Source organism: Stegodyphus dumicola, chromosome X2, assembly GCF_044657685.1.
Source record: "Stegodyphus dumicola isolate Sdum_Otavi_A_Nest chromosome X2, ASM4465768v1".
Classification (NCBI taxonomy): Eukaryota; Metazoa; Arthropoda; class Arachnida; order Araneae; family Eresidae; genus Stegodyphus; species Stegodyphus dumicola.
In genome coordinates, this window is record NC_140781.1 from 10,358,364 (window position 1) to 10,371,500 (window position 13,137).

Consider the following 13,137-nt stretch of genomic DNA (forward strand, 5'->3'; position numbering starts at 1 on the left):
TGCTGAGTGTTAGAATACATGAAAATACCATCATTAACCATTGTTCAATGACAATTTTGCACAGAATAGGTTAAAGAACCACCTTATTTTGACAACATCGAACAGTAGTTAAAGCAGTTTCAGCTGTTTCTATAAGAAAACCAGCCCCGAATGAACAGCAGCCAAAACTGAAGTGGTTGAAAATAATTCATATTTTTTTACAAAGTCCCACAAAATCAAGATGTGCGAGTTCTGAACTCAATGTGCCTCATGTAACAGTGTTATGGAAACATCTACAGTTCCGGCCATATACCTTTCAGCTAGTGCAGGCATTAAAACCTTCCAATAAACTGTTGTGCAAAGCTTTCCTTTAGAATTTGTGAAACAAGCTGGAGGTGGATGGTTTTGTGAATAGTATATTTACGGTTGAATTCCCTCTTCATGTTTATGGCAAAAGTAATCACTATAATTTAGGATTTGGGGATCTGAAGAATCCACATTCAGAGTTGTCAACTCTTCCGATTTCCAACTGTACTCCAGTTAACCCAATTTACAATATATCTCTGCGGACTTTCTCTTATTCTGAAAAATCTCTCACGATTTTTATGTAGCTTGACCTAATGCTTCATTATTAATTTTAAAAAAGGTATTTTTGTCATCTAAAAGAGCGCAGTTTTTCTCTAAGTAACATATAAAGAAAACAAAAGTTGTTTCATTAGTGAGACATTATAGCACGCACGCTTATGCTTTGTGTGTGAGAGCACACAATTCGAAAACATCATGTACCACTTCCCCAATAAGCATCAAGTATGCATGTGTTATAAAAGAACATGATTCTCCAAAAATGAATGTTTTCTGCATCATATCCAACACTTTTTTTATCCAACACTTTCCAACACTTTCAGAGTATTGTGCTCTCACTTGGAGGAAGTGGTTCTCAACTTCATTCTGCGTCAAGATTGTGCTGAATCACGTTGGCATAAAAACATTAGGCAGTATTTAAACATTAGTCTAGCCCATCGCTGGATTGGTTATGCTATGTTAACCCTTTGACGGGAAGTATATAAAATAATTTAAATTGTGGTAAAACTTTGCATGAATTGTAACTTATGGACCCTAAGAACATAAAATTGAGACTTAAAAAAAAAAAAAAAAAAAAAAAAAAAAAAAAAAAAAAATCTGGAGCGAAATCCTGAATTTTGTGAGCTGGTATATATTTTATGCTGGTGCCCCTCTAAGATATTTTTTTCCCCGGTAGCTACCAATTGTTAATTTTTGTTTTTTAATTTAACTTTGCGTGCTTTTGATGTGCGTCTGTAAAGATGGGTGCTTGAATATAGTTAGGCAGATCTGAAGACAAAAACTTAAAATTTAACTAGAAATTTAAAATTTTATAAATTAAGGTTTTTATGTATTTTGATGATGCAATCCAGCTGAACATATTTATGTAAAATATGGGTAAAAAGATGTTGAAATTGATTTAAATTCAATATAATTATTTTTGAAAAAATTTAGTAAATATAACACTGCATGTGTAAGCCTATCATGCTGTAACTGAGCTATTATAATGTTATAAGGAGGTGTAACTCAGCCCAAAATTGAAAAATGAAATTCTATGACTCTGACATGTCAAGTTTATTAATCCTCTGACATGTCTATTTAAAAAATGACTTGCATTTTAAAAATTATTATATTTTATGCTTTAGATAACATATAAAGAAGAGCACCCTTTATGCTATGAAACAAAAAATCTCCCCACCCCGCATACACACATCTTTGACTATCAAGGCCCGTAAGGGCCCCTTTTTTAATTTTTTGTAAATATAGGTTGTAATATATTATGTTGTTAGGGAGAAATGCTGTTAAACAATTTTATTATTTTATACACCTCGAAGCTTTTATTTAGATTTTCAGCCCCTTTGGCCTCCTAAGGGCCCCTTTTCAACTTTTGAATAAATAAGGTAGTAATATATAATTTAGTTGAGGAAGAATATCTCTGCAATTGAAGTAAAGTACTAGTACACCTCGAAGCCCCCTTTTTTTCGATTATCAGGGCCATGTATCCTGCGGAACCATCTTTCAACCTTTTTCACAAGCACAGGTTATATTATTTTGTTAATATTACCATAGAAAATTTTTAAAATTTTGATATACTTTAAAAAGAAGTGTATAATGAAACAAATAATAATAATATATTTGTAATGGAAAAAAAAAGAAATGTTAGACTTTTTCATAATCTTTTTTCAAAGAAAATTTATATAACTAATAACATCAAAACAATTCTAAATATGTTATACAGATGTTTTCCCTTGTTGTGTTCTTCCTTATTTCAAAAACTCTCATACAACGACTAACTGGCTGATCTTTGGAATATGGTAACAGGTAGTTTGGCGACATTTTGGTAAGGCAATAAAGGTTACTAGCTAGGACTTTAACAGTGTTCATGGATAAAGTCAAGAATGTTGCGCAATGCCATTTTTGTGCAATTCTGGGATTTTTTTTAAGTAAAAATAGGTTGACGTGTACATGGATATCGTGTATGTGTAATTCTTAAAAACGCGGCAAGCAGTGGGCGATTCTGCACTTTCTTCCAATTTCGAACCTAATGTTCGTCATGATTAAGCACTTTTGTTTCATAAAAGTTCTAGCATAAGCGTAATTCGGCTAGTAGATTGTTGGAAAAAAATGTCGAGTAAAAAAAAACGTGCCTTTACTTCGTGAAAACAAAATGGCGTCGCCCCAAAAAAACTAGCAGGTTTCTGTAGCAGGGTTGGTTGCCAGATTTTCTTTGGTTCTCATCTGAGTCTGATTCATTTGAGACATACACTTCTTTATTTTATGCTGAATATTCTTCATTAGAAGTATTAGAACGGCAATATGTGAGCCATCAGAAGGAATCTCTTCAGAGTAAATGCTTCCTCCACAGAGAGTCCTCTTTTAAGCATTTTCTACGAAACTTCACTGTTCTAAAATATTAAAAAATTTGCCCATTCCTTCCAAAGGTAAATGTTTTGCATCTAAAGCTGGCCTTAGAAATATTTTCCGTCCTTTCACCGACTGTGACAATTTATTTCGAAAACCACCTATTTGTATGCTAACCCAATTTCCTTTGTGTTCCCTAGTCTCTTATCTGAAAGTAAGAAAGAAAATACCCTAATGAATAAAAGCATGCTTTCAAATCAGCAGTTTTTCCATTACACTAAGAGATGGAGCTAAAGTGCATTTCCAATATCCCGTATTTTTAAGTGAGCTTTCCCTTTGTGTGAGAGCCCACCAGCAGCCGAGCGGTAAAGTCGCTGAACACTGGTAGTTCGATCCGAGGTTCGAATCCCGCAAACGGGCTGGCTGCATGGGCGTTTTCGTGGTTTTCCCCATGTGTAACGTGTATACGAGCCAGTTCCCCTTAGAAAGTCCTCCACGAAGGCATCCCTCCCCTTAGGCAGATAGCCCTCGAGGCTTTGCCATAATCACACACACACGCACACCCTTTGTGTGATGTTATCACAGTTCCTTTGCGAAGATGGTGTGACACCTGCACGTCAATCACATCTTTTCATTTTAGCTTCATTGTAGGATTTTGGAAAACATGAAACGACGGGTGTCTTTAGGGTCTAACTTGCCACACTCAACTTCCAACAGTTGTTTAATGTTTTGATGCCAGACGAGAATTATTCAAATTGATGAGTCTTTTCTTGTGGGAACGGGCGAAGTGCTGAAATAAAAATTTTAGCTAAACAAACGAATGAAAAACTTGAGTGGAGTAGACAGAATAAACACAAAATAATATACTTGTATTCAGTGCTAGCACAGGGTTATTAAACACCCCATCCACTCCGAGCATAATATTGAATACTAAACAACTTGTAAATTAATCATAAACAAGTTACTACATTATATACTCTTAAAATATAAAGAAATCCTGTCATCTCACAGAGTAGAGAAAGAGAAGCCAGGTGCTGCCATTTATTGGCAAGGTACCCTCAGTAGGGGTGCCTGTATATAATATACACCAGCATTAAAAAAAAGTATAAATAATCTTCTCTTAATTATTAGTTTTAATTGAAATGCATTAAATATATAAGGTTCAGAATGTGTGCATCATATATTTGAAGATTTTGAATTTTTTCTCCCCTACAATGGAATTAATTAATATTGAAACATGACACCTTTGAATAAGGTGAATTAATTTCGTAACTGCAAAATGCTGAGCATTCATTGGACAGTGCTGCCATTTTTAGAATCAAAAGGAAACACTTGAAACACACGATTACAGCTTTTGGTGTAGAAAAATTAGCATTTTTTGGTGAGGTTAAAAAATTGACAAATAACCGGTATATATTATATACCAGTGTCCTTCAAAGGGTTAAAAAGTATGCCATTGCTTTATCGGCTGCCAAGATCCTCAGATCTAACCCTATGGGGTTTGTTACAGACAAAATGTTCATGCCTGCGTTTACCCAGACTTACAACAGTTGAAGCAATGGATAACTGAAGTGCTCAAATCGTTAACAAAGGATATTAATGATGAGTGTGGCAGGAACTGGAATATCGCATAGATATTTGCTGTGTCACCAGAGGGGTTTACGTAGAACATCTTTAGAAACTTGAATGTTTTACTCTGGGTTTGATTTATCGAAATAAAGTTATTAAAGTGTTCACAGGTATGCTTTATGTCGCATTCAGTATGAAACACCCTGTATTTTTGTTAATGCACTCTTTTACAAAAAATAAATAAGTCACCTGAATAATGTAGCTTGGCAGAAACAATTTAGTAGAGGAATTTCTTGCAATACAAAATGGAAAAGATTAAGTGATAATTCAACATAAATTATAGACAATGTGCATTCCAACCATATTATTTGTGCTCTCTAGCGGCCAAGGGGGATGTCGCCAAACAGTGGTAGTTCGAAGAGGGGTCAACTCACATCAGATGGACAGCCTGCATGGGTGTTTTAATGGTTTTCTTTTTGTTCCACCCCCAATGGCAGGCACTTGCCTATAACAGCATTGGCCACTCTTAATGCCAGAAATGGTGGCCATTTTTTTATGGAAACACCTAATAGGTGGCCACCATTACCTCCTATAGGGAACAGATAATTTGCAGCCATGCCTTCTCCGGGATTTGAACCTGCGTTCCCCTAACCATTGTACCATGTGGGGCGTTTTCCCTATATGTGACATGGATACAAACATGTTCCTCCACAAATTCATCCCTCCCATTGTGCTAATAGTCCTCATTCTTGGCAATAATAAACCAAACTAAATTTTAAAATCATACCCTATAAAATGTACCAGAGTCAACATGATCATTCTGGTTGCTGTTAAATCTAACTGTATTTGAGACTGAGAATACTGTTGCAATGCAGATGGAGATTGCACAGGTATTTGGACACATCTGAGGAAGTGAGAGTATACAATTGCGATGTATCAAGTAGGCTTGTCACTCTGAGTATTGGCCTGTTATTTTGCCTGATATTTGTTTTGGTGGACTTATATGAATGCTACTGCGGTTCAGTGCAGCATCCTTGGACCAGGTTGTTGTATGCGATTATTAGCTTGAACATTGAGAGCATTTGGGATGAACAAGAGTTATAGTTACTAGGCAGTATCACTGTTGTGCTGCAGGTCATCATCATGCTAGCAATGTTATTATCCAAAACACGGTGCACTGCCATTTTGTGTATGCATGCGCAGATGCACCTGTGGCCTCTTGCATCATTTCATACTGTCGGATGGAAGCGAGCTGGAATTTGCTTTTATCGTGTCTCCTATCAAGTGCCATCCATTTACAGCATCATCTTGGATTGGTGCTATGTCCAAGTTATATGGATAAATGTTGACGATTGCATCATCCTCTACTAGAATATGTATGTGAATAATGATTATATCTCAGTGCAGAGAACAGGGCAATGATGCCCAACATAACTGTTTTGCAACTTTTGGTTCAAGTTTTTATCTCCATGCAATAATATTGTGGGTGCCTGCAATCTCTAATAATAATAAGCCCTCTTAGTTTCAGTTCATATCCCCTTAACAGCCAAGTAATATGTAAATGGTTGTTTGCAAGTGCTGTTACCATTCCATGCCATGGCTCCTGGGCACCATTTTTCAGGGGGGATAACATCTTTTATCATATATCACACATTTTTTGCAGTGCCTTTATATTCTGCAAATCCTTATTTGCCACCATGATTCTTAGACCTCTTACCAGTCAGACACATTGTGAACCTTATGGACAACCATCAAATTCTTAGAATATTTAAAACTGTAGCAGCAGCTGCAGAAGGTACAGCAAATCTTAGGTAGAATGTCATCAGGTCTTTGGTGTCTCATTGCAGAGCCATCTAATAATGTGCAATGGCCCCAAAAGGCTTGCTGAGCTGCTACATTGCTGTTTACCAGTGACAAAAATCTGCACATGTACAGTACACATGATTTGTATCATTAGAAATGGTTGTTTACATCACTGTGCTTTTTTTGGGGGGGGAAATAATGTACATGATATACAGAAAGTTACTTTGTGTGATTAAAAGGCTTGCTGAGCTGCTACATTGCTGTTTACCAGTGACAAAAATCTGCACATGTACAGTACACATGATTTGTATCATTAGAAATGGTTGTTTACATCACTGTGCTTTTTAGGGGGGGGGGAAATAATGTACATGATATACAGAAAATTACTTTGTGTGATTGAAAGCTTTTTATTTTGAAAATAATTTTACTTTAATATTACATTAATGTTAAATTTTTGTGGGTGAATTTTTTTTATTTGTAGGAAAGGTGATTGGAAAGAATGGTAGAATCATACAAGAAATGGTCGACAAGTCTGGTGTTGTAAGAGTGAAGATTGAAGGTGATAATGATAACCAAACTCCCAGAGAGGAGGTGAAATTAACTTTATGTTATGTGAATTTTCTGAATGGCATAATGTAATTACTTGTAGTTACTATTACAAATTGTAAATGTTACAGTTATTTCAAAATCTGAGTACTTTATGTAATTTTAGGTTCCGTTTGTTTTTGTTGGAACTGTGGAATGCATCACTAATGCAAAAGTACTTCTTGAATACCATTTAGCACATTTAAAAGTAAGTTCCTGTAAGTTTTTTTTTGGTGGGGGTAGTGAAAATTTTCATTTTTTTTAAGTTCAAGTATTAAGAATTTTTACCCAGTGGGAATAACATAAAATAGAAATATTTTTTTCATGAAAAGCTTGTTGCCACCGAAAATGAATTTACCATATATTTCCGAATATAGGCTATCAGTGTATAGGCCAAGAGAGCATTTTTTATTCAAAAATTTACCCAAAATTTTAAAAAATCCAGTTATGTTCAACCATGTTGCCATAAAGGCAAAAATGTTGCCAAGCAGATAAAATGAATGGAATATTTTCCTATCAAACCACTGTAAAGTAAAATGCTAGATGCCAGCAATGATAAAGATGATGTCTGAATATGAAGCTGGCATATTTTTTTCATCCTTTTTTTTTTTTTTTTGGTATGTGATTTGTGGTATTTAATTTTTAATTGAAAGATGAGTGGGTAGAGAAATTCCTATATGTCCTATTTTTTTCAAACTACAGGTGATCACGTTGGCTGAAAATTTTAACAGTGTGGTTGGTCAGCGTGTCTCCATAAACGGAAAAAGTGTGCAAGTGCAAAAAGCCAGACATACATTTCGTCTACATCAGATTTTTTTTGTTTTGGCGGCAACACAACAAACTAGCATTATGAACAATTTAAAAAATAAAACAGCTAATTTTACTTTAAATTAATTTTTTCTTAAAAAAACATAAATTAGAGATAGAAAATGCAACATGCCAGCTTAATAAAACATTTTGCTATTGGAGGCCACTAGTAAAAATCATGTTGTTTTATCATGGTGCATCGAATTTACTTGCCATTGTTATTAGGTAAATATGTACATCTGCAATTTATTTTGTGCAAAGCTTATCTATTTGTCAGTTTGCAATAATGGTAATGTTAGGTATGCTTTATTTTTTTCCTGTGTGTGTGTGGTCGTAATGCTTAGTATAATATTTAAATCTTATAACATACCTTCCTTTATATCTCTACACTATTTTAGGATTTTGTTTGAAATTAAGATAATGGAAAATTATTTCTGTATATAGAAATACATGCTTATAAATAAAACTCAAAGGTTCCTCTTAAGGAAAAGTTTCTTTTCGTTTTCTGTATTTTTCCCCTTCAAAAGGGGGGAATGTATGTTGTAAAATTTATGATGTAGCAGAAAATTCTAATAATTTTGTACATTGCTGATATATGAGCCACCCACAGTTAAATGTATGTACTCGCTTAGATATATTTATTAGTATTTTTGCTTTGGGCACTCCTAAGAACATTATAAATCACAATCAATCTATACATAACAGATTGTTATGCTGATAGAAATTTAATGTTAAAAATGCTTAACATTAATAACTGAAGTCTAAAAAAGGGACTGCATAATCATCTACAAGATAAAAATTTCTCTCTGCGAAATTTGGGAGGACAGATCTGCACAAGAAATTTTCTGGGAAAACTCACTTTGTTGTTTATGTTTGAGCTGTTGAGTGTGAATTCCAAAAAACCTAATGCAAGAAGTTTAAATAAATGAATAAATTAACAGTTTTCATATTTGGATGAAAGGGTATTTTGTGAAAGGGAGTGGCATGTTGTACCCTAAATTAGCTATTAGCTTGACAAAATTAGCTATTAGTGACATGATTAAACAGATGAAAAATACATCTTGCACTGCAGGTAGCTCAGTGGTGACTTATTATGTAGGCTATTTTCAGAGCAGTAAACTGGGTATATTCCTTTTGGCAGTCTGGAAGCTTATCTAGAGATGACTGCTGAGTATATATTTCGTGGTATTATTTCTTGGTTGTAAATATTCAGTTTTTCTTCAGGACTGTGCATCTTTTTTTTTAACTGTTTTCTGTTTAAAAAAATTTTGGGATGACCTGAATAATTTTCTAACAGTAGTTTTAAAAGTTTTACAGTACTTTGTACATTTTGCAGTCTAACAAAATTTTTCTTATGATCTTAAATATTTATTTTATCGTCTTCTAACGCCCAATTAATTCATTTAGTAGCCCAAGAACATTTTCCCTGATATTCCTCGGAACTAACTACGTCCACTTCTAGACGATCTCAATTATGAAATGAATTTCCTCGTCTAATTCATTCAAATTACTTTTCCTTTCTATTAACAATTCATGCACTTTGCATAGTTCATCTGTATATTTCTTTGCTAACCTTATCCTTGACTTCCTTTAATATTGTAGTTTAGAAACTATTGTTCTCAATACGGTTCTCTTCCATTTTAACCGTTTGAGTCCCAGGAGGTATTGAAGAAACACTGTTAAGAATCCCAGACAGAGCAACCGCGCGTTCTCTAAATGAGCATGAAAGGACCCAAGCAGCGCGACAGCACTTGTTTATTGTATGTCGAGAAATACCAAGCAGTGTGACAGCGCTTTGTTTATTTTAGATCGATAAATCCCAATTGGAGCAACAGCACTTCTTGTATTTGTTAGGTATCGCGATTCTCGTCTTTTTCTCATCGCTCCATCACATTTATTGCAGTTTGCAAAGTGATCAGACATAGTCTTGCATTAAGTGTTTCTCATTTTGTCCATAATGTTCGAAATTTACTGGGTTTTCTCGACATAAAATCTCAACAGAACGACCATGTTGCTTGGGACTCAAACGGTTAATCTATCTAGTTTCACCATTATTTCATGTTAATTCGTAAATGTACCCAAAACTGCAAATTATCAAAATTAAAATCAAATATTTTCAAAATTTAATATTAATCATGCCCTTACCTAATTCTTAGGGCATCGTCTGGCCCTCCACATAAAACTCACTTCTTTGTTTTTTGCAAATTGAAACTTTCTGGTTCTGATGCATCATATTAAATCAGCATTAAAACAATGGCAGCGCATACAGGAATACAATGCATCAAGTGGTTCTTTATCATTTATTACATCTTTTATGTATAGACATATATACAGATGTCCAATTATAAGGTGGACCAACCTTATGGGAATCTTACTGTCTAATGAACCAAAATGCAGTTTCCCTTTTCATTTCTACATTACATGCATTCTGCTGCCGAGCAGTGCCATCTACATTCTTACTTTTCAACAATGGATAAATATTCTCGATGATCCAATTTTAAAACCTGCTGATGTTGCTAGCAGTAAGTTGAGAACTAAAGTTTAATTTTTGTCCAGTTATTTCATGGTGAAATCCAGTATTTTTCTGTGAGTTGTTGATTCTCTCAGCAGGTTAATATTTCTGCTTGAGTAATAAAATTAAAATTTAATATGCATGTAATGCACAATAAGTATTTTCATTTTTTCAGTCTTTATTTTGCCTTTACGGGTTTTAAGTATATACTGGTGACTGGAAGAAAATATGCATATTGAAAGCTCTAAAAATTTTCTCCTCTTGTTGCCACTGAAGAGTTTTGATAGAGGTTGGAGTGCATGCATTTTCTTCCTGGCAAACCATGCTAAGCTTCAGTCATTACATCTTAGGATTGTATTAAGGTCAATAAAGGTGTATCTTATAAAAGATTTAATGCCTAAAGGTTTTTTTTTTTTTTTTTTTTTTTTTTTTTTTGCTTTGAACAGAAAAAACGATGAAGAAAAAGAGATAAATAGTGATAATAAAAAAAGTTTTTGTTATGACTGACTTCATCTTGAGATGAACTTAAATCAGCCTGAATCTATGAAGAAAAGTTTTTTTTAGGTTGAATGACAGATAGATCATTTTATCAGATAATAGTTAAGTTGATACAGATCTTAACATTAATGAAGAAAAATGAAATAATGTGATATAATGCTATTTTATTTTTTATAAGATTTTCATGAAAATCTGTGAACTGCTGATTTGAGGAATGTTAAAGTTATCTGTGATAAAATGTCAGAGAGATGGTTGAAAGACATGCTGGTGATGAAGATGAAATTGCTATTCAATGCGTTCAATGTTTTACAAAATGTGTTGGAAGCTATAGAACTAGTGATGTACCATTTTCAAAATGCAAATGTAACGCCAAATGCCGTGACATAGTTTGACAACTAGAAAAAGTGGCTTTTTGTACACACCTTAAAAGCAAAGTGATGTTGAAGACTTTTCAAAAAATAAAATTTTGTAGCATAGTATGCATTATTTTATTAATGTAAATATCCTAAGTGTTATTTTTTAGCTTAAAACCCAATACAATAATCAACCCAATACATTAATCCATTCACATTTGCATAAGTGATAGATGACTGCGTGTATTCAGTTACATAATCGAAAATAAGAACAAAGGTTGAAGAAGTGAACTTGTAAACAAATGCAGTCAAAAAACATGCGCGTAAGACCTTTACGCATGCGCGTAATATCTTTACAGCTGCAAATATGCATGTGCGCATGCACAAAATACGTTTACGCATGCACGTTTAATGTATAACGGACGGTATAAGCTAAGCTAAAATTATCTAATTCAGTTAATGTTGCAGATTACGCTGTTCCTTAATCTTCAAATTGGATCTGGCTTATTATTTTTTGCAGACTGTTAGAGCAATTTTATAAAAGTAAGCTTGAACTTTCGATTATGTCAAATAGAATTTCTGATATATATTTACTAATATGTAAAAGATCTACAAAGCGAAAGTATGTTTCGAAGTCCATTAAACAAAAGTGGAATTGCTGCAAAAAATAACCTAACCATTCCGAAATCTGTTTATCAATTTCACGCTGCGCTGCGGGGGGGGGGGGGGACACGCCACGGTGCGCAATGAATTTAAAGTTGATCTGTCAGCACTATCCTTATATTCAGGGCAGATGTTTTCATTTTATTTGGCTTATAATTCCTTACTAAATGTAGTATTTCATCTCGATGTATTCCGTCTTTGATATGATTTAAATCAAATTCGTCAACATTATAATTTGCTTGCAATGGTGAAGAAAGTTACACAGAGGTTATTGAAAACGAAAAATTTCGATTGACAAATTAGTTGGTATTCTCGACACAGCAATTATAGGACTTGAACAGCAGAACTTTGTAACTGAACAAGAAATTATGTCTGTTTAATAGAATTAAAGAAAAAGTATTATCACATAAAACGAAGCAACTTAAACAACTTGCATTGAAAGAAATGTTTAAATTAATAAAGTAAACAAATAAATATTAAGCTTTTTCTTTTTGTAAATTTTGATACCCTTTAGATCATAATTGTTCTTTATTTCATAAATTACGGTTTCATATTTTTAATTTTATAATTTCTGCATGCCATCTTACCAGATTTAAACTGATTATCTATAATCCGGAATCATAATTGTTCTTTATTTCATAAATTACGGTTTCATATTTTTAATTTTATAATTTCGGCATGCCATCTTACCAGATTTAAACTGATGATCTATAATCCGGAAAAATCGATAACCCGGAATCGCTGAAGTCCGGATTAATGACTTTTGACTGTATTTTGTTTAGCCTTTGTTTCAAGGTCAAATGAGAGTAAAGTTGCACAAGAATTTGAAAGAAAGATGATACAATTTTAACACTGTCAGAAATGCAGAATCAAAATTTTGACTGAAATTTGCACTTTAAAAGATGTGAATGCAAATATTATGTTGCTTTTATATGTTCAGGGTAGTCTAGTGTAGCTGTCATAGTTATTGGTATATGTACAGTGTTCACAAAAGTTTTGGAACCATTTGTTATAGACATATATTTCCAGTTGCAGAAATGCAGTATACTATACAAATATTTATGATTTTTGCATTTTTAAATTTGGAAAAATCAGTTTTATAGCAACTACGAAAATTATTTTTTATATATTTAGGAAAATTTTATAATCATAAAAAATATTATATGAAGAGTGACTCTCATATGACAAGAACGGTCAGCTATTTCAATTCAAAGTTGATAATGTTGTAAGCCATACACAAATTATAGATGGGAAACTTTCCATTTGTGCATAACTAAAAATAAGATATCGGCTTAGACAAAGTTCCCAATGTTAACTAATTCTAAGGCAAGCATTTTTATGAAGATTTTCCTGAAAAGTATTGATCAATATACTTTTTTTTTAAGATATTTTTACAGATTCTTACAGAATTAATTTTCTAGGAAATATGAAGCTTCAGGATTGACA

The 13,137-nt window shown here is 33.4% G+C and overlaps 1 protein-coding gene across 3 annotated transcripts in view; it reads left to right on the plus strand.

Moving 5' to 3' along the window:
- Positions 1–13,137, plus strand: part of LOC118195445 (RNA-binding protein FXR1-like) — a 109,719-nt gene that overhangs the window by 75,293 nt on the left and 21,289 nt on the right. For all 3 annotated transcript variants that reach the window (XM_035366764.2, XM_035366767.2, XM_085809806.1), the window contains 2 exons: positions 6,755–6,864; positions 6,986–7,066. In XM_035366764.2, the coding sequence (XP_035222655.2) occupies positions 6,755–6,864; positions 6,986–7,066 (191 nt within the window). The remainder of the gene's footprint in view (positions 1–6,754; positions 6,865–6,985; positions 7,067–13,137) is intronic.